General features: G+C 41.4%; 2 protein-coding genes across 3 annotated transcripts in view; one reads left to right on the forward strand and one right to left on the reverse strand.

Annotated features, from left to right (window-relative positions):
• Positions 1-4,853, forward strand: part of LOC126985106 (U7 snRNA-associated Sm-like protein LSm10) — a 28,256-nt gene extending 23,403 nt beyond the window's left edge. Inside the window, exon 5 of the mRNA XM_050839567.1 lies at positions 3,078-4,853. The gene's annotated coding sequence lies outside the window, so the exon portion shown is untranslated. The remainder of the gene's footprint in view (positions 1-3,077) is intronic.
• The window catches only part of LOC126985105 (uncharacterized), a 34,693-nt gene that overhangs the window by 5,098 nt on the left and 9,971 nt on the right, over positions 1-19,624 (reverse strand). For both annotated transcript variants that reach the window (XM_050839562.1, XM_050839564.1), the window contains exons 6-14: positions 16,084-16,279; positions 15,553-15,725; positions 6,062-6,160; positions 5,690-5,782; positions 5,336-5,487; positions 4,882-4,972; positions 1,979-2,143; positions 1,648-1,749; positions 1,322-1,424 (exon numbers count right to left, since the gene is read on the reverse strand). In XM_050839562.1, coding sequence (XP_050695519.1) covers positions 1,322-1,424; positions 1,648-1,749; positions 1,979-2,143; positions 4,882-4,972; positions 5,336-5,487; positions 5,690-5,782; positions 6,062-6,160; positions 15,553-15,725; positions 16,084-16,279 — 1,174 coding nt within the window. The remainder of the gene's footprint in view (positions 1-1,321; positions 1,425-1,647; positions 1,750-1,978; positions 2,144-4,881; positions 4,973-5,335; positions 5,488-5,689; positions 5,783-6,061; positions 6,161-15,552; positions 15,726-16,083; positions 16,280-19,624) is intronic.

Consider the following 19,624-nt stretch of genomic DNA (forward strand, 5'->3'; position numbering starts at 1 on the left):
GTCAGTACCGGTACCTGCCTACCCCTATTTTTGAGTAGCGTGGCAGCGTGGGTACTGTATTGTTGTTCAAGTGGCGCGCGGGAAGAACTGAGCTCAGCTGTGAGGCCGCGGCGCCGTGTGAGTCCAGTTGCGTGAGACATCTGGTGGCCACTCCATAAAATATCGCGTATAAGTGAAAAAACGTGTAAATTAAACATTTATTTGGATTTTGGACCCCGCGTTATTTAAAATACGTGTAAACCAAACTCGTGTAAATCGAGTCACCTGTACTACTATGTTATTTTACCGTGTTTTGCATCACAACGTATTATAGATTATCATTAAAAGGGAGCATTATAACATAATAAATACACATCACTTCCGTTACCTTCAAATGCTTCCGTACGAAACATTTTGAGAGCGGCGACATCACTTCATATCGCGACTGTACATATGTATACTAATGGGATGCTGTTTGGCCTGTTAGCCATGCAACGCTGTACAATGCCACCAACAGTCCAGTAGCAGTTGTGGGACTGCCCTTGCAATAACAATATGGAGCCAACAAGTCTTGCTGAAATGGTGGAGCCAAACCAAGACCAAGCTCCGCTGGGCAGGGAGATATTTTGTAAACAATGGAAACGTTGCAGCCAATGAATGTGGTCAGTGTCACCTCCTCTATTACAACTGGAGGCAGGGCAGCCCTGCATACAACTGACCAGTTAGCCATACACCTCCCATAGGTGGTCACCTGATGAGTCCAACGGAACTCTGGATCAGCTGAGTGCAAAGATGGTGTCCCACAAACAGCTCTCTCAATATTCCCTCAGCTGCTCTTACAGGTGACCCTCTACTGGAAGCAGCAATCATAACTGAACAAAACATTTGTAGAAAATAAGAAGATGCAGCAGAAGTGACACTGGTCACACTCATTAATAACAATGACCCCTTTGTTTACACTGTCCAGCTGACTGTACATCCCCACCAAATGATGGCTCAGTGCGGCTCAGTCTTGGTCTTAGCTTGCGTGCCCAGCCACGCTGCCATCTTGGCAGAACTTGCCAGCACCACCTTCACCACTATCACAAAGGCAATGCCACGCCTGCTAATGGACCACCAGCAACGCTGCATGGCTAATGGCACAACGCAGGGCAGACCTACTCTGGAGGCAATGGAAGCACAGCACAGTTATTTAAGATTTTACAATGGTCAGATAATCATAATTTTTCAATGATATTTCTTTAATTTTTTTTAATCTTTGACTGCTCAATTTTCTGCCAGATAGTCAGGGTTTTACTGTACTTTCCAGTGAATGTTTATAAAATACTAAGTATCTCCTTACTTCTGGCTCGTGCCCGCTCCTCCATCACTATCTTGTAGCTCTCAAGGTCTTTGAACACATTGGTCATATCTGGCCGCATGGATGGCCGCTGCTGCACACAGTCCTGTAGAGAAAATGTCTCAGGGACTCTCATTTAAAACAATCAGTTGTGAAAATACAAAAATTTAAAACAAATATCAACCTAAGGGGATGGGAAACGTCCTCATGGCCATAATAAGGTGAATGCAAGTAATAGTTTATCAGTTTAGAGGTAAGGACATATATGTCAAAATTATTACTTTGAAAATGACATTTCCATGTCTAGCAACACTCAGACAGTCACTCACCTTGCCCAACTTGAACAGGAAGGGAAACACCTCCTGCTCCTGGCTGCCATGGGCCTTCCTGTCTCGCAGTGCATCCTGGTTACTCTCCTCCACCAGCTCCCACTGAAAAATAAACATGTGTTGCTCCACCCACCCAAAGTGACATGCACACAGCACTATTATCAATGGAGGTATATCAATAAATTTATAGGATGCTACATCATACAGTTGTAAATTAGTTCTCCAGTAACTATTATAAATCGGCTAAATTCAACCAAGGCACTTCTCTACTCATGTAATATATATTAGCAAACAGCAGACATGTGCCCATCATCATCGCTAAAGAACATACCAGGAATTTCTGTCCCTCTTTCCTCTTGTCATCATATGCCCTTAGTCCTGTGCACAACTCAAAAAGAACAATGCCAAAGCTGTAGGTGTCCACCTTGACGGAGAGTTTCTTGCTGCGCAGGTAGTCTCCCGGCAGGTAGGGCTTGGTGCCGTGGACCCGAGACACCTATATCAAGGGATGAGATAATCTTGAAAGGACAGATTTTGTATACATAGATTCCAATGTTTGTTACCCAAGGTACTACAATTGGGCATGGAGATACTTTCCACCTTATGGGAAACTAATCTTTATGTAGCTATCACATTTAACAGAAGCATATTGAACATCTTATATTCAGTAAAACAAGTGACTGTCCATATGGGGTCAAGAATCCATTGTTCCTGACTAAGATATAATCAAAGCATGACAGCATAATCAAGTAATAAATGTAATTTCTGAGGGAAAACAAAAATCAGCATATTACTACCCATATCTTGACAGACTAAATCTAGCAACAAAAAGAAAAGAATTACTTATTATTAAATGAATGCATAATTTAATATCCAAGCAGGGGGTTGAGTGGCTTTGAAGTGGAACATATGGCATATTTGAATTATTAATTTAATGTTATCATTTTGAGTATGTACTATACTGAATTCCAAGCTCTTCTACAAAAAGGATTTATATACTTGAATTTATTTTCAAAAGCAAAGCTGGACACAATTAATAAAAATGTTAACTTTGTTAATCATTAATTTGTTAACCCCAAAATTAACCGATAACCATTAACCCTTAAGGGATGAGTGACCCGCATTGGTGGGTTCCGTAAAAGGACGAGTGTCCAGCGTGCAAACACCTCCGTTTTCTTTTCTATCCCTCGTTTCCTCCTGACCTTCGCTATTGCTCTACATCTGAAATACACTAATCGATAACCTTAGGCCTAAATACACACATACATAGGCCTAGAGGCTCATTCATATGGCTAGTTGTGATGGATGAAGGACACTCTTGGAGGAATCTAGTGAGTTTGTCGTGTCCAGTGACAGTGAATGGGATGCAGACGACCCACAGCTCTCGTTGTCAGATTCTGACCTTTATGACAATGGTATTTTGCCTCCAGGATTCACCTCAACCCCCCATCAAGCCACAAGACTCTCTTTCATCCAGCTGTCCCACCTGCCCCGCCTATTCAGAAAATATCCAACTCAGATGATGACGACACCCCAGTACGTAGGACTCATTGCACCACATCAAAATCAGGCACTAAAAGCTGAGGAAGGTTTCAATACCACTAAAGTATGCAGCTAGCTACATGTATGGGCGCAACCTACCATGTCGTACCACTTTTGATCTGCCTTGATGTTGCTACAATTTGATTTTTCATAAAATTGAACATTTTGGTGTTTGTCTCTTCGATGTCTATAACTTTTGTTCTAAGAATTTTTTTATCCGATGAATATGAATATTCAACTTATTTTCAGTTAATTGTAATTTCCAGAGTAATTAGAAGAATAATTTATAAAACGTTTATACCATTAGAACCGGCTCGAAATTCTGTAAAACTTTTATTAAATGAGTTTTTACAAGAAATATACTCTATTTGATGGCTTATAAATGCACTTTTTTTCCCCCCCAAAAAAAGTCTCAGAAAATCACCCTGCATCTTATAAGGTCAAGGTTCAGCTTTGGGTTACTGGTTAGTGAAGTTTTAGTGCTGCAGTGGCACTTAAATTAACCCTTTCCTTGCTAAGCGCTCACAACGAGACTATCCCCTTAGGCGCACTCGGGCACCCCAGTGGGGGAAGGGGATCTCTTTTAACCGCTGTATCTCAAAAACTATTCATCACAGCTACAAAACAAAAACACCATTGGAAAGAGGAGGCCAAGATCTATAAGATTCGGTTATGTAAGCCTCTCCTGTGAACGTACAGGCACCCCTACTGCAGATGGCTGTGTTGAACTTGATGAACAAGTCCAACAACACTTGCTCAACCAAGAAGGCAGCATCTGTCAGTAAGTCCTTGGAGATGGTCTCCAGCCAGATCTTGAACAAGTTCCAGCCCTTGCCACTGAGTGATCTCTGGCACCTGCTGCTCATTTTTGGCTATGTGACAGCACTGAAGAGGTTCTAATCCTCCTCCTCCTTCTCTTTGTTTTTGCTGCCTCCACTGCTGTCCACTTTGGACTTGAGTTAATGGAAGTTGATTTAGTCTGATAATGACTTTCAAAGTTGATGTTTAGTTAAATTGCCAATGGAAACATTAACTTCCATAATTAATGATTAACAGATTAATGGTTTGGTGCCCACCTATGCTTGAGAGCAGTAAAGTAGATTACAATGAGAAACAGAGTCAATGTATCAGAGTATCATGAATGGCAGAAGTGTGAGCATGGAGGTAAAGAGGGATTTGAGAAATACAGTAATAGTACCAACCTTCACATATGCAAGCAAAACATGGGCCTGGAATGAAAGTCAGAGGTGCAGGCGGTGGAAATGAGTTATTTGAGGAGTGCTTGTGGTGTGAGTAGAATGGATGGAATGAGTAATGAAAGTGTGAATGAGCGTTTTGGAATGTGTTACGTGGGTGAAGGGAAAAAGTGTGGAGTGGTGGAAGAAGTGAAGCGACAGACTTTAAAGTGGTTTGGCCACATGGAGCAAATGGAGGAGAGTAAGACGACCAGGAGGGTGTGAGTGAGATAGAGGGAGGGAATGTTAGAGGACGACCTCCAGTGAAATGGAGAGATAGGGTGCAGGAGTATGTTAGGGAGAGGGGTGAAAGATCCTTGAGAAACTTTGAGCAGGCAAGGAGGGAGTGTCTGGATAGAGAGAGATGGAAACTCTTCTGCCGTGGCCATCCCCTGGTGGGAGCTCCTAGGAGCAGGCGTCAAAGATGAATGAATGAATAACAGAGTCCAACGCTCACCTTAATGCTGGTTGAACGACTCTTGCCTTCCCTTGCCAGCCCAAAGTCTCCTAACTTGGGCTCATAATTCTGGTCTAGCAATATGTTTGCACTGAAACAAAATAAAGTAAGATTATATAAACACTAAATGAGTAAAAGTAATAGTGTCAGGCATCTCAAATTTAGAGATATGAGTACATGATATTTTGCACATCATGGACTGATCTCTGCCTTCAATTTATCAATCCTCTGTTGCAGTGAAGGTTACTGTGGTAATCACTGCTAATGAAATTTTATTCAATTGATGGTGTTCAGTAAGTCAATGAATACTTGCTGCTGGTTGCCTAACATTTGTGTGCAGCATGTTATTGGGAAGGTTTGCTGCTCATTTCAGAAGTTAAAGTTACTTTTGGTGGTTTCTCTTACATCAACTCTGCTAAACTAAGGGAAACTGGCTTAAAAGGTAGTGTCTTGCCTCTTCACATCACCATGAATTAGAGGCTTCTCCTTAACAGTGTGGAGGAACTGAAGGGCCCCAGCCGTGCCCAGGGCTACCCTGAAGCGCTGTCTCCACCCCAGCACCTCAGGACCTCGCTGTATAGACCCTTCACCAAAAGCTTCTATCCTCTGGAAATATAATCCAAATATAAATTTTAGGCATGGCAATAACATTTTTGTGTTATCACATGCTTACAATATATATATATATATATATATATATATATATATATATATATATATATATATATATATATATATATATAGATATATATATATATATATATATATATATATATACTACTAAGAAAGAAATGGATTGCTGCATTACCCTACACTGCAGTCTGTCTTCAAGGGAGCCATGGGGCATGAACTGGTACACCAGGCAGGGGTACAACTCATGGTCGGTGGAGTATCCATACACCTGCACAAGTTCAGATAAACCATCACCATACAAATTACCAGACAAGATAAAGCACCAACAAAAATAAGAGTTGGATCATTAAAAATCACAAAGATACAAATACTCATATAATGTATGAATCATTAATAAAGAAATATGTATAAACTCCTGTGTTAAAAATTTGGTCTTTTCAGTCAACATGGATGTTAACAATAACATTCTCCCTTTGTCTTGGGTGATCTCAAAACACCGGAGCTCCCTGAAGAGAGCATCTCCAACAGGAGGCTGCTGTGGCCTGACCTGGAGGATGTTGTCATGGCGGTAGGACTGCAGGAGTTTCAGTTCATCCAAACTCTGGGTGATGTGGAGGCGGGTGTTGTCCAAGTGGGCGTGACCATGCTGGGGAGACATCAATGCACTGGTTACTGGCATGTCCCATCACATTCCCTTCCATTCCATCATCACTTTCCCCATTCTCATATCAAATCACCTTAACCCTCACAGCGTCGGCGTCGTACATGTACTACACAGGCTGAGTCACCTTTCGCCAAGCGTGCATATATACGACGCGACAATACACCGTGACTCAGATGTCATTTTTGACACTTTTCATGACTTAAACCTATGTTTTTTCAGCATTTCTGACATAATGGGAGAAAATTTTTTTTTTAAAAGTGCCGACGCTGGGGGGGGTCACGGGTGGGAAATGTTCCGACGCCATGGGGGTTAATCACTTCTCCATCTCACCATCTTAGCTTTCTCCCATTCCCTCATCACACCACACTGGCCTTCTCCCTTGTCCTCATCATAACGCCTAGACCATTTCCCATTCCTCCATCACACCATCATCAACTTGTCCAATCATAATATATCACTCCTACCACACCACCATTTTCTTCCCTATCATACTACCTTACTCTTTTCCTTCAAGCAAACCTGCCCTCCCATCAAGTCACCTGACCTTTCCATCATTTCACCCCAGCCTTTCCCCTCTCACTGTCACTGCTTTGTCCTTATCGCATCATCCTCAACTTGCACCATCACACGACCATTCTGCACACCGTCGTGGGCTCCCAGCACACCACTTTAAGTTTCCTTCCACTCCCCACTAAATTTTCATTCCCTCCTATCACACCACTCCAGTCATCTCCCATCCTCTTATCAGAACAAATCTCTCGCAGTCATCTGTATTAAAAAAACTACCTGTGTGTACCTTCTTCTGGCATAGTATCTTAAGACAAAGGAGGCTTTCAACTCACCAAGGCAATCATGTGAGAGCTTAATGGAAAAAGATTGAGACAAATCAGATCCAATATGAAAAACTTAAATTATAAGGAAAGGATATTCAGATACAACCATATTCAAGTGTTCTTGGGTGTCAGTAATTTTTAGTACTAAAATAATGCACTAACTCTGCAAAGGAGGCTTATATTAATGTGTGTGTGTGTGTGTGTGTGTGTGTGTGTGTGTGTGTGTGTGTGTGTGCGTAATTCACCACGGCCTGATCATGGGCTGGACTTGTCATCGCCAGCAAGTACCCTCCTGATTAGGGCAATACTTGTTATAGTCGATCTCTGGGTACTGCTGGGATCTTCTCACCACACACCCCATCTCCCTTGCTCAAGGGGGGACAGTAAGTGCTTGTCAGCGGAAAAATCCTGGCCTGAGTGAGGCTCAAACCTATGCTTGCCAGGCTGCATAGCCTGGCTGCGCAGGGCTTTAACATCAATAGGCATTGAAAGGGAAAGAGGAATGAGTTTGAAGTGGAGGTGGTAATACAGGCAATAAACAGCCCAGACTTTAAGACCTAGTTGTTTTGAAGTTGATAGGGAGCAGGATAACATGATCAACTTGGTCTTAAAGTCTGGGCTGTTTGTTGCCTGTACCACCTCCAATTTGAACTCATTCTACTTTCCCTTTCAAAGCCTGTTGATGTTATGTGGAGCTTTAGAACTAAGGATTGGTGCCCAATGCTCAGGTGGAGACCTCATGGTCTACACCTTATCTGTGAGCCCCTGTCCCTGTTCCAAAAAATTTTGCTTAGACATTTACTTTCTATGTAGTATTTCTTTCCTTACTTCATTTATCTTCCCTCTTTTGCATTCCACTATCCCCCATTTTTCCTAATTATTGAAAGTTGTGCCAAAAGGATGTGAAGCTAACCATGAGTTCTGCCATAAACTATCTGAGGGTGCCACATGTACAGTGAACTTTTTCTTCCATTCTCTTATCTATTAATTATCAAAAGCATTCTTTAGATCCAGGTACAGTAACTATAGTGTGTGGAATGGTTAAGTAAGCAGGGTTGTTTGCAGGGCAATAATAGTTTACATGCTGTAACTCAGTTTTTCATCACTTCTCAGTGAATCTGCTTGTCAGTGGCAGCAATCGTCTTGCGGGACAACCAGGAACTGGTTTGCAGGGTGGTATAAAGTCAGCATAAACAGCTGACTCTCCTCATCCTGTCCTCTCACAAATTGCTTTTCATTTGATGTTTGCTTCGTGAAAGGCAAGAATAATAGCCTTCTCCTCAGTTTTAGCCTTTTGCTTGGCTTTTTGAAGTTTTGGAGGCAAAATATGGGGAGGGGGGAACATACCCACATTAAACGGTGAAGGAGGACAGACTGACATATCATCCCCCTCCTTCACTGCATTGAGAAAATGTATCACAGTTATCTATAACCAACAAAATCAGGTACAGGATAATACCTGAATCTTGGATATAGCACAGAGCACTAGTACAGATGACAGTTGGCAATATTCAGCACACTTTCCATAGTTACTATATGTACAGTCTATCTAACTAACCTTAAACTACCCACCAGTGATATAAAAGCTTACCAGGTTGACTGTAACATGTGATCTCTCTAAATCCAAAGTGTATGATTAATTGTAGTTGTTTATCCTCTAAAATCTACACCTCAATTCCTAATATTATTTTCATATATTTTACTCATTACACTGGTTAGGGAGGGTTTTTCCTATCCCCACTCTTGTGTATGGGGATGTCATTTTATTTATTCTCTCGTTCCTTTTTTTTTTAGGGTAGGGTTACAGCGCTGATGGTGTGGTGCTGGAAAGTGAAAATAAAGAGCTGTGCGGTGCCAGTAAATTAAATCTTACACCAGTTGATTTTTCTTAAATTTTTATTGATTTTCTTGGATTTTTTTTTGGCTTGTCGGATTTTTGCTGGATACAGTGATCCCTCGCCATATCGCGGTTCACTTATCGCGGTCTCACTGTATCGCGGATTTTTAAATTGTATATATCTAGTTTCGTATCGCGGATTTTTTGTTATATTGCAGGATTTTGTGGTATAGAGGTATTTTAACCCTCTCGCGCATGATGACGTGTTTCGTGTCATCAAGGGTAAAAAGGTCCAGGCGCACGATGACGCGAAAAAATTAAGTTTTCGGTGGAAGCGCGTCAAATTTGGAGCGTCATTTGTTGGGATAAGTTTCTTAATGGTAACATATGGCAACCTTTCTAAGGAGCATAGATGACGATCTTTGAGCAATTTTTAGTTGTTAGCCTACTCTGACGGGAGAGGAAAAAAATACAGTTGTCTTGGTGTAATTCAGGAACTAATAGGCGTATGAGGATTTTGAGGTTACCATAAGAATCCTCACTAAATTCTGCTTCGAAACATATATTTGGCTAAAAAAGTTGGCCCACAAAATTTCGAGCTAGCGAGCGGGAAAGAGTTGGTACTTAGGATTTATTGTCTACAATACTCGATATGGAGAATTGAAATGAGTTTGTATTGTTTATATATATATTTTCCTCTATTTTTATTTGTGCATGTTCTAATACAAGTCTTTATAAAGCCATTGATACCAAATTTATTGGGGTATGATATATTTGTGAGGGTAAAATACGTCCGGGAATGTAGAGTATTGCGGCGGCAAAAAAAGGCCGGTCGGGCTTGAGAAATGCGTGGTGAGTGGAACAGAAACTTATTGGAAACCTATTAAAGAATATTAAATTGAAATAAAATATGTAGCATACAGCAGATGAGTACACAAAGAGAGCACTGTGTTCTGTATCCTGGGCGCTGATTGGCTCAGCGACAGTAGCATTTGTTGGTTTGTGAGTGGTTAGCTCGGAGACAAAGGGAGAGTGTGTTACAGCTTGCTACCATTAAATGCTACAAGAACTTGGCATTGAGAACCCAGACAGGATGAGGCAGTGGCTACACTTGGACAAGACTCAAATCCTAAACTTGCTCAACATGATTACTCCAAGCTTATCTAGTTTTGTGGAACTCTTTGTGGTACTGGAATAAACATGCGGATAGCTACTGAACCGAACAGCTGATATGCTCTTCTTTTTCTTGTGACCACAATTTACCGACCTCACGAGAAATTAACTGACATGTTGGTGACTGAGTTTCTGACTAGAATTTCGATGAGTTTCCCATGAAATGTAGCCGACTTTGAATCTCTCTCGAGAAACTAGTGGTTGGGTGACCGTATTCACACGGGCTGAGACGAGATTCACAGAGATGCGTGCTCATATAAATAATGTATGTAAAATATAATATATAAAATATATAAATAATAAAATAAATATAAGGTCGCTACTTCGCGGGTTTTCGCCTATCACGGGGGGTTCTGGAACCTAACCCCCGCGATAAATGAGGGATCACTGTACTTAGGGTTTTTGGAAATCTGGAGCTGGATGATCGGGGTTCTACTGTATCCTACCTTGGTAGAATATTGCAGAACAACAGTGGGTCTCGTCAAGAAGTTCTATGGTAGATTGGCTTGGCCCACAGTGTTATGGACTCGCTCCGCATGATTATATGGTGTTGTTGATACCTGTGCAGAAGGACAAAGATTCAAATCTTTAAGCTGCTTGTGTTCCCTGTCTTACTCTATGGAGACTAGATAGTGACTTGAAGAGGCAAATTGATGCCTTTGGTAACATGTCTATGCAGAATAATGGGTTACCGCTGGAATAACTTTGTTAGATCAGCGATTACTCTCTGAGAGGCCTTTCACCTGCATAGTCAATGTATGCCAACTCTGGGTATATGGGGATGTAACACACTGCCCAGAAGTCAATCCTGTTAACCCTCTCACGCACGATGATGCGTTTCGTGTCATCAAGGGTAAAAGGTCCTGGCGCACGATGATGCAAGACGCGTCATAAAAGTTTAAAAAATTGATTAAAAATAAGTTTTCGGTGAAAGTGCGTCAAATTTGGAAACGTCATTTATTGGGATAAGTTTTTTAATGGTAACATATGGCAACCTTTCTAAGGAGCGTAGATGATGAGCGATGGGCGTAGATGAGGAGCGTCAACTCTGTAGATTATTTAAAAAAAAATAGTTTTCTCGGTGTAACTCAGGAACTAATGGGTGTATGAGGATTTCGAGGATACCATAAACATCCTCACTAAATTCTGCTTCAAAACATACATTCGGCTAAAAAAGTTGGCTCACAAAATTTCGAGCTAGCGAGTGGGGAAGTGTTGGTACTTAGGATTTATTGTCTACAATACTCTATACGGAGACTTGAAACGAGTTTGTATTGTTTATTTTCCTTTGTTTTTATATGTGCATGTTCTAGTACAAGTCTTTATGAAGCCACTGATACCAAATTTATTGGGGTACGATATATCTGTGAGGGTAAAATACGTCCGGGAATGTAGAGTATCGCGGCAGCAAAAAAAGGCTGGTCAGGTCTGAGAAATGCATGGTAAGTGGAACAGAAACTTATTGGAAACTTACTGTGTGCGAGAGGGTTAAGAAGGCTGTTTCTGTAAGAAATAATCCTGAGTGGAGGAGGCCAAGGGGATGCCCACAAAACTTTAGGCTTGAGAAAATTTATGGATCTTGCCATTAGAGTTTTAGGATGGGAAGGAGGCCATGGCTGAGTGGTCAGTGTGCTGGCGTGGTGAGCGTGGGAACTTAGGTTTGAGTCCCACCGACGCAAGCAGACAATTTTCAACCACTGCCGAGTGGGAGAAGAGTACCCATATGTTGCCCAGATCATCAACCCTAACTTCAGGAATTTTGGTCAAGAGGAGCACCAGGGGGCAGCATGTGCCAAGCAAGAGTCATATATCCAGGCAGCCACGATAAATGAAATTCACCTGTGCCATTAACATGCTGGGGTCATCCAAGAGACACCTCAAGAAAGCCTAGCAGTGCTATAGGCAGCACCAAAAATATAAATAAATAAATAAGTAATATAAATAAAAAAAGACATTTGCTCAGAGGGATTTCCAGGGTTGGTAACATAAGGTGGGGGGGAGGCGACTGCATCCCCCCCCACAGTATATGCCCCTATTGACTGTCTTACACTTGTGTATGTATGTACAATTTAAACTAAGATTTTTATCAATCTATCTATAGCTCTGGTGCTCTGTTCCCTCTAAGGACTTGAAGATGTTTTCATGGCAGAAGTCTCTAGTTCTCCCAGTTCATACACCCTCTCACTTCGCTACTTCAAGCAGTCCCCAATACTGTCCATGCATCTTACTATGTCTGTTTCATTAGGAAATTACAAGTGGCTAAGCCCCTTGATGTTCTGGAATAGGGGTGCCCAACATCTCCACACAAGACTTTGATTCAGTATGTTTCTTACCAAGAAGGTAATGTAATAATTGCATTTTACAAAGAACACTTCATTCCAAAAAGTAATTAATATTTCTAGTATTCTGTTTCTTATGCAAAACAATGGATATACAACAGAATCAGAATATAAAAGTGCTTACATTTTGTACAACTGTAGCCAGGCGCTAGAAGACGGCACAGAAACAACAAGACAAATGTACTTGCACCAATGGTTGAAGACTTGACTTGTGTGAAATTCTTCCTTACGGTATGGGTGAGGGTACTCTTCCCTTTCCATTGTAAGCGAAGTACTCTGAGTCTGGGTGTACTTGGGAAAGGCCATTACTTTAAATGCTTGAAGCAGACATGTGAATGTTTATTTGCTCTCCATCCCATTCTTTTCACATTTATTTCCCACAATTTTTGTCTCCATGGCTGTGTTTTCTGGGATGTAAGTGTAGCCTTGCCCTTCAGCCCATTCAAATATGGTTATCTGTCTAGTTTCTTACATGGAGAAGACTTGCAGTTGGCAAGAGCACAGGTATGTGCAGCCATGTTCATTGCATTAGCATTATCACAATCCAAGTCCCCACACCAAGTCGAGTGATATTTACACGAGTCTAGCAGCAGCTGGCGCCATTATGTGAGTATCAGGTTCATTAAATATACATATTTTTTTCTATGAGAAACAGGTGATGTCTGACTTTACTAAACCTTATAGTTATCTACAGTAAACTCTCACTTTAATGAGCCAATTGAGGGAAAGGGGTGATGTTATATCCGAAAATCCATTATTTCCGAGGGATACGAATTTTCGTTATGTAACGAACTTTGTTCACTATCTGAGCTGAGTTCTTTATTTCCAATCATTTCCATATATATAACAAAGTTTGTTTGTTATGATGGGTGAAAAGTGAGCTACGAAAGGACAAGAGCTTAAATATTTACACTCCTGCGGACAATGTTAGACTGACTTAAATGTGCACCGTCAGTTAGGCTTTGTTTCCACCACCACCAACCAACGTGCGTATACATGTTTGGCCAGCCCACCACTGGACTGAACCCAGCACTTACTGAACTTGTTCAGTAAATCCCTGCAAATTCAGGACAGGCCCAAAATTCATTATATTGAGGTCTGTAAAAGCGAGGGTTTACTGTATTTACATATATTTTATGGAGGTATAATTTATAATATTACACTCAGTTTTACTGGTGACAGCTTTTATGAGTGTTTACGAAGCTAGAATTTCACTACTGTGTAAATCAGAAACCATAGGAATATTACCGGAGCATATATAAATAAATATAATAGCAAATTTTTTTTTATAGCAAAGGAGACAGTTCAAGGGCATTAAAGAAAGAAAGAAAAAAAAAAAAAAAAACAAAAAAAGCCCGCTACTCACTGCTCCTAAATAGAGTACAGAGGAGTGGCCGTACAGACATACAGTAATACTTCGGTTTACAAGTGCCTTACTTTACTAGTGATTTGATTTACAAAAAAAAAAATATATATATAAATAAATAAATAATAAAAATAACTTAAGTTTATGTGAGGTGACTTGGTGTACGAGCGTCCTGTTTGTGCAAGTCAAAGACACGAGCATGTGTTCCCTTTGTTCGTCGTGAGACGAGAGCGCTCAGAGCGGAAAACAATGGGAATGGAGTCTGAGTCCACTCACAGAGGTAGCACCCATGCAGTCATGTCTGTTTACGCTTGTGCTTAGTGTGCGATCTTTGTGTTTTCAAAACTACGGTGTGTGTTAGTTTTGGTTTAAGAGTTTTTTGGTTTGTGAGCAAAATTCTGGAACAAATTAAGCTCATAAACTGAGGTATAACTGTAATTTAACTCCAGAATGCTTCGTTAGTCCTATATAAACAAAAAAACATCAAAATAGGCCACTTTTCAGGACCTTACTGCTGCCTGCAGCACAAGACTAGTTCCTCCTCCAAGTATGTACCCATGCTAATTTATTGTTGGGTGGCCCTCTTTTGACTGGCCAAGTGGCAGCTGGAAACCATTAGTTTAATTCCATTTTTGCCCAGCATACATTTTTTAGTTTTCTAATATTTGGAAAACTATTTTATACAGTAGGCTATATGAATGTTTATATTTTTATTTGTATTCCAGTAAACAGTGTACTTATGGCTATTATTCGTGTCTCGTACAATGTAGTCCTAGACACTTTAGGTCCTAAAAATCTTCAATGGTGAAATTGCATTAAGTTGATACTTCATGGTGATTTTCGGGTGTTGTATTATACTTTTGTACATTCCACATGCAGCTGTGACAGTGTGAGTGTTGATTGGCTGCCACTTGGCCAACCAAAATCAAGTAAAAAAAAAGGGGAGTGTGGCTCCGTTTAATTTCCTAATGAAAGAATATAGTGGCCTCCCTACCTTCCTATTTTCCATCATAAACTCTTCTCATAACCACTATTCTGCATTCTCATAACATATCCAGATCTCAGTAAACTTTGCTTTGCCCATTTCACCACTTTACATTCAACACTCTTGCTCTCCCATCCATAGTACATCTCCTGTACACTTCTTCTTTACTCATGCCATACCATCTTGTTAAACCATATGCTCTCCTCATGTAGCAATTTCTGCTGCACATATCCTTGCCTGTTGAGCCTTATTCTATGCATGGGTTTCAGAGGCAAAGGTCAGGGTTGGGGAAACAATACATTTTTTAACAGTTAAGGAGGCACAGAAATTTTTCTTTTTTAGCAACATTTGCTCTTGTCTTACAACTCTTGTTAAACTCATCCTCTACTTTCTGTAACTTACTCTCACTTTCAGCCAACAGGGCAGTGTCACCCACAAACAAACTTGCCACTAATGGCTGCTCCACACCATTGATACTCAGTTTAGTACCACTACCTCCCACTCTCACTTTGATTTCTCTTATACATCCATCAATGTGTATATCAAAGGAATGATCCCATGTGTTTCACTTCCACAGTAATCATAGAGCACTTATTCACGGTACTACCTACTTGTATACATGTCCTAACTTCTTATTTTAGAAAGCTTTTTTTAAAGCTTTGTAAGCTTTTAACCCTTTAACTATTAGACACCTTGTGTTCAATAATAAGTTCACAAAAATGTTCGAGAGCATTGTAGTAAGCAGTCTAATCCTAGGTGAGCTGGCCTATGCCCAACAGCTTGCAAGGGTAACCAGCCCTTCAAAATGAGGAAAAAGAAAATGTTGGCTTAACTAACTTACCGGCTCGATCCTCTTGATGGCCACCTCCGTGTTTTTCCATGTGCCTTTGTAGACAGCACCAAAGCCTCCCCGTCCCAGCAGGTTGTGTTGGCTGAAGAGGGCAGTGGCTTCCTCCAGCTCCTTGTAGGGGATCACTGGCACACTGCTGTAGGGACTCTCAGCATCTGACACATCTTGAATGAAAAGAAACAGTATTTCTAACTTGTGAAGGTTAGTACGATGTATGCTTTAAGATCATAGGTCAGTTATAATACCGTGCCTAAACATGAATAATGAAGGGAGCTGATGAGGCCTGTTTCTGCCCCAAAAAGCAATTATTCTAGAAAGGATGATGGTTGTACATGTATGTATGCTATGAAGGAAGAAACTATCATATCAAGTGTTGGTTTCAGAATTGATCTGGTTAAAAAACTGGCAACAACAACACCATCTGTGGCACCAACCCAACAGCGAGGTATTTCTGGCAAAACCCTCCCCTCTGAACCTCCTATTCTCTCCAGCAGGTTCTCAACACAGTTACTGCCTTCTTACTGGAGATTTTTCTGGAGGAGGAAGGCTGCTGCTGTTGTTGTTCTTGCAGCTGTTGTTGCAGTTGGTTGGGGGAGGGTGGAGGGGCATCAGCTACCTGACCCACAGTGATGGAGTTGCTAGAAGCACTAGTGGACCTTTCAGATGTCCTCCTTTCATTGCCTTTGTGTGCTACTTCCCTGGCATACTTCTCCTCCACCTGCAGAGGACAATATTCTTTTAACAACATAAGAACATAAGGAGTCTGCAAGAGGCTGGTTGGCCTATACAAGGCAGCACCTGTAAGTCCAACCTCCTCACCTCATTATCCATGAATTTATTCAACCTTTTCTTCAATATATCTATGGTATAGGCACTCACATGACTTCCAAGTCTGTTCCACTCATCCATGACTCTAGTAGTGAACCAAGTCTCGCTAATGTCTTCGTTGAATCTGAATTGTTACGTGTCCTTCTCGGTTCTTTTAAAACCCTATTAACCCCTAAATGGAGGGGATGTTCTGACAATTTCCCGAAAATTGCTCACTTTCCATTTCAATTTCATGGCTCTGCCTAAAGCAATAGCTTTAAATTTAAGGGCATTTCCTTAATCCATCCTTTCTCTTTAATCTGCCACAAACTCGAAGTCTCTCAGTCATGTAGTGTTTCTGTGGTGACCTGATGAAGTGCAATATCTTTTGGCTTGCAGCAGCCCTTTGTTTGGAGCAGTGTGTAGGTTGTGGGTGTCGTGATGTGGGGAGCAGCCCTCTCCCTCCCCGCACTCAACCCCACTACAAAGCCCCTTAATTACCCTCATATTCTGAATTTGATAACCCTGAAGGGTGGTGGGATGCATCCTCAGGTTTTTCAGTATCACTTCCATCATCACCAAAATGAGACTGACCTACAGGATGGCCGCCAAAGCGAAGTTGCACAATAACGGGGACTCAGCCTTCCTGATAAGACAAGGGGTTGGAGTTCAATGCTTCTACCGTCACTGTGTTCACCTTTAACACAACTTTCGAGGCTTGAAAAAGTTACTTTCAGCTCTCCCAATTACGATCACATTGAGAGCTCTTTTGGGAGCAAGAAGAGGCTTATGAGGAGTCAAGGCCACTGGCTGTGAATACTCGGGCACAGAATCAGATGAGGAAAACACAGCCTTTATTAGAAGGAACTGTCAGCCCCAACCCTCAAATCAAAGTGCCATAAGCATCTAAACCATTCACCTGTGCTTACGCAGTAGTAAAGTCATAATTAGATAGTAAATATTTATATGAAAAACACTTCTAGGCCATAAATATAAAATAATAAAATGAAAAACATAACAAAAAAGTTCAGCAGACGAACAATGTTTGTCACCATTTCTCCCTTTTCCAATCATTTCACAATGTCTAATTTCACTTCCATTGTGATGGCTTTCCTATTCTTACAAGCACTGCCATCAGAAGAGTCTGCCTTATGCCTGGGAGACATAATGAAGGACAAAAGTCAATGAAAAAGAACACAAACCAAATGGCGTATAAGCGGAATGTAAACAACGCGCCAGGCTCAGTACAACGTTTGGTGACAACGTATTCTTCCGCTGCGCTCAACACACTAGTTCCCTCGCAAAGTTTGTATTTACGAAGAAAACGTCGAAGTTGAAACAAGAATCATTTAACAATTTATGGGGACCATGTCGTAACCACGAAACGACGTATGTCGAGACCATCGTAACCCGAGGACCCCCTGTAAACTACAGGCCAATGATCGGCACAGAGACCGCACCCAAGCAATGACGCCAAGTCTGCGAGTCCAGCCCTGAAGGATTATACCCGCCAACTTTTGTGATACCGACACCGATAGTTCAGCTTATTGATAGGTCCTCTTCTCCTGTGGAGTGATGGAGGATTTGGATTCAAGGAAGTGAAGCCTTTTTGGCATATTGATACTCATCAACAGTGAGAAATTAAAAAGGTTATTAAAGAGTCCCCCTGAGCTAGGTTGTTAAAGGTATACAGCTTTGCTAGGGTCACAAAAGTGCTGCTATCTCTTTCACAGAGAAACTCCTATGAGCTGGGGTTGAACTTGTAACCTTTCAGTAGCAAGCCAAGCACCATACCTGCTGAGCTAGCCCACCACCATCAACAGTGAGATAGATAGGGAAGAAAGATAAGCAGGGAAAGAGGTACAGTAAATGGGGGCGAGCTCTAGCCCACACATGAAAAGTGAGCATTAATCTGTTATGGTGCCTCTCTTGGGGAGGAGGTGAGACGAAGGGAAAAGCCAATGTAGGATTCCTGAGACCACACAGTGGACAGATATTGGAGAACTGCCCACAGGTGTTAACGGATGTCAAATGCTGAATCTTGTTGGGGAAACATGTTCCTTTTTGCCACTTTAATTTCCTTAACGACTGTTGTGGAAAACCCTACACTTCTCATAGTGGGAGATAGAACAGAGCTTGCTGGACACCACTGATGAGATTTAGGAGAACAGAGACTGTCAACCACAGCAGAGATAGATCAGTCGGAAAAGAAACCGAGGATTAAAGTACAGAGAGAGGGATAAAATCCATAGGAGGGTAGTTTAGAAGGCAAGGATTTGTGCCAGACTCTGTCAAAAGTTTTCGAGATGTCTAAGGCAACAGGGAGAGTTTCACTAAAATGGTTAAGAGAGGATGACCAAGAGCCAGGAAGGCAAGAAGATCATTGGAAGGAATGCTTCTTGTGGAACCCAGAGCTACTGGCAATCAGAGAGGTCAGAAGTTGATAGATGCTTAAGAACTTTCCTGTTAAGAATTGTTTCAATGGCTTTATATAGACAATACAGCAACAGTTTGAAGGATTAGAGCAGTCACCCCTCTTAGGCACAGGCTGTGTGTAGGCATACCTCCATCAGGAAGGAAAGGTACCGTATTTCGTGGCGTATAACGCGCACCCCAAACTTTAAGACAACAATTTTGGAGAAAAAAATATAGTTCTTAAAATGCTCAGAAATATGTAAGGTTAAAGAACACTGACGATGTACAGTTTCCCGAAATTTATATATTTTTGGTGTAATCTTTACTGCTTCAATTGACAAGTGTCCTTGAGTAAAGCAATGAAAATGGCGGCCGGGCTGGTGTTGTGAGAAATACATCCCCGTACATACTGATGATGCACAGCTTCTGATATCATAATTAGCATATTATTCTCACCATCACTCGTAGGTTATGACAGACAACTAGGCAAGACACAATTCACACGGTTCTGGTGACATGCGGCATACAGCTGTTTGTTGTATGGGTGTGCTTGTGTGGTTTTCAAACAATGCAAATGGTGGCCGGGCTGATGTTGCGCGAAATATCTCCTCGTACATACTGATGATGCACAGCTTCTGATATCATAATTAGCATATTATTCTCAACATCACTCATAAGTTATGACAGACAACTAGGCAAGACACAATTCACACGGTTCTGGTGACACGCAGCATGCAGCTGTTTGTTGTATGGGTGCGGTTGTGTGGTTTTCAAACAATGCAAATGGCGGCCGGGCTGGTGTTGCGTGAAATAACTCCTCATACAAGACTCATGACGTACA

This window comes from Eriocheir sinensis, chromosome 58, assembly GCF_024679095.1.
Source record: "Eriocheir sinensis breed Jianghai 21 chromosome 58, ASM2467909v1, whole genome shotgun sequence".
NCBI lineage: Eukaryota > Metazoa > Arthropoda > Malacostraca > Decapoda > Varunidae > Eriocheir > Eriocheir sinensis.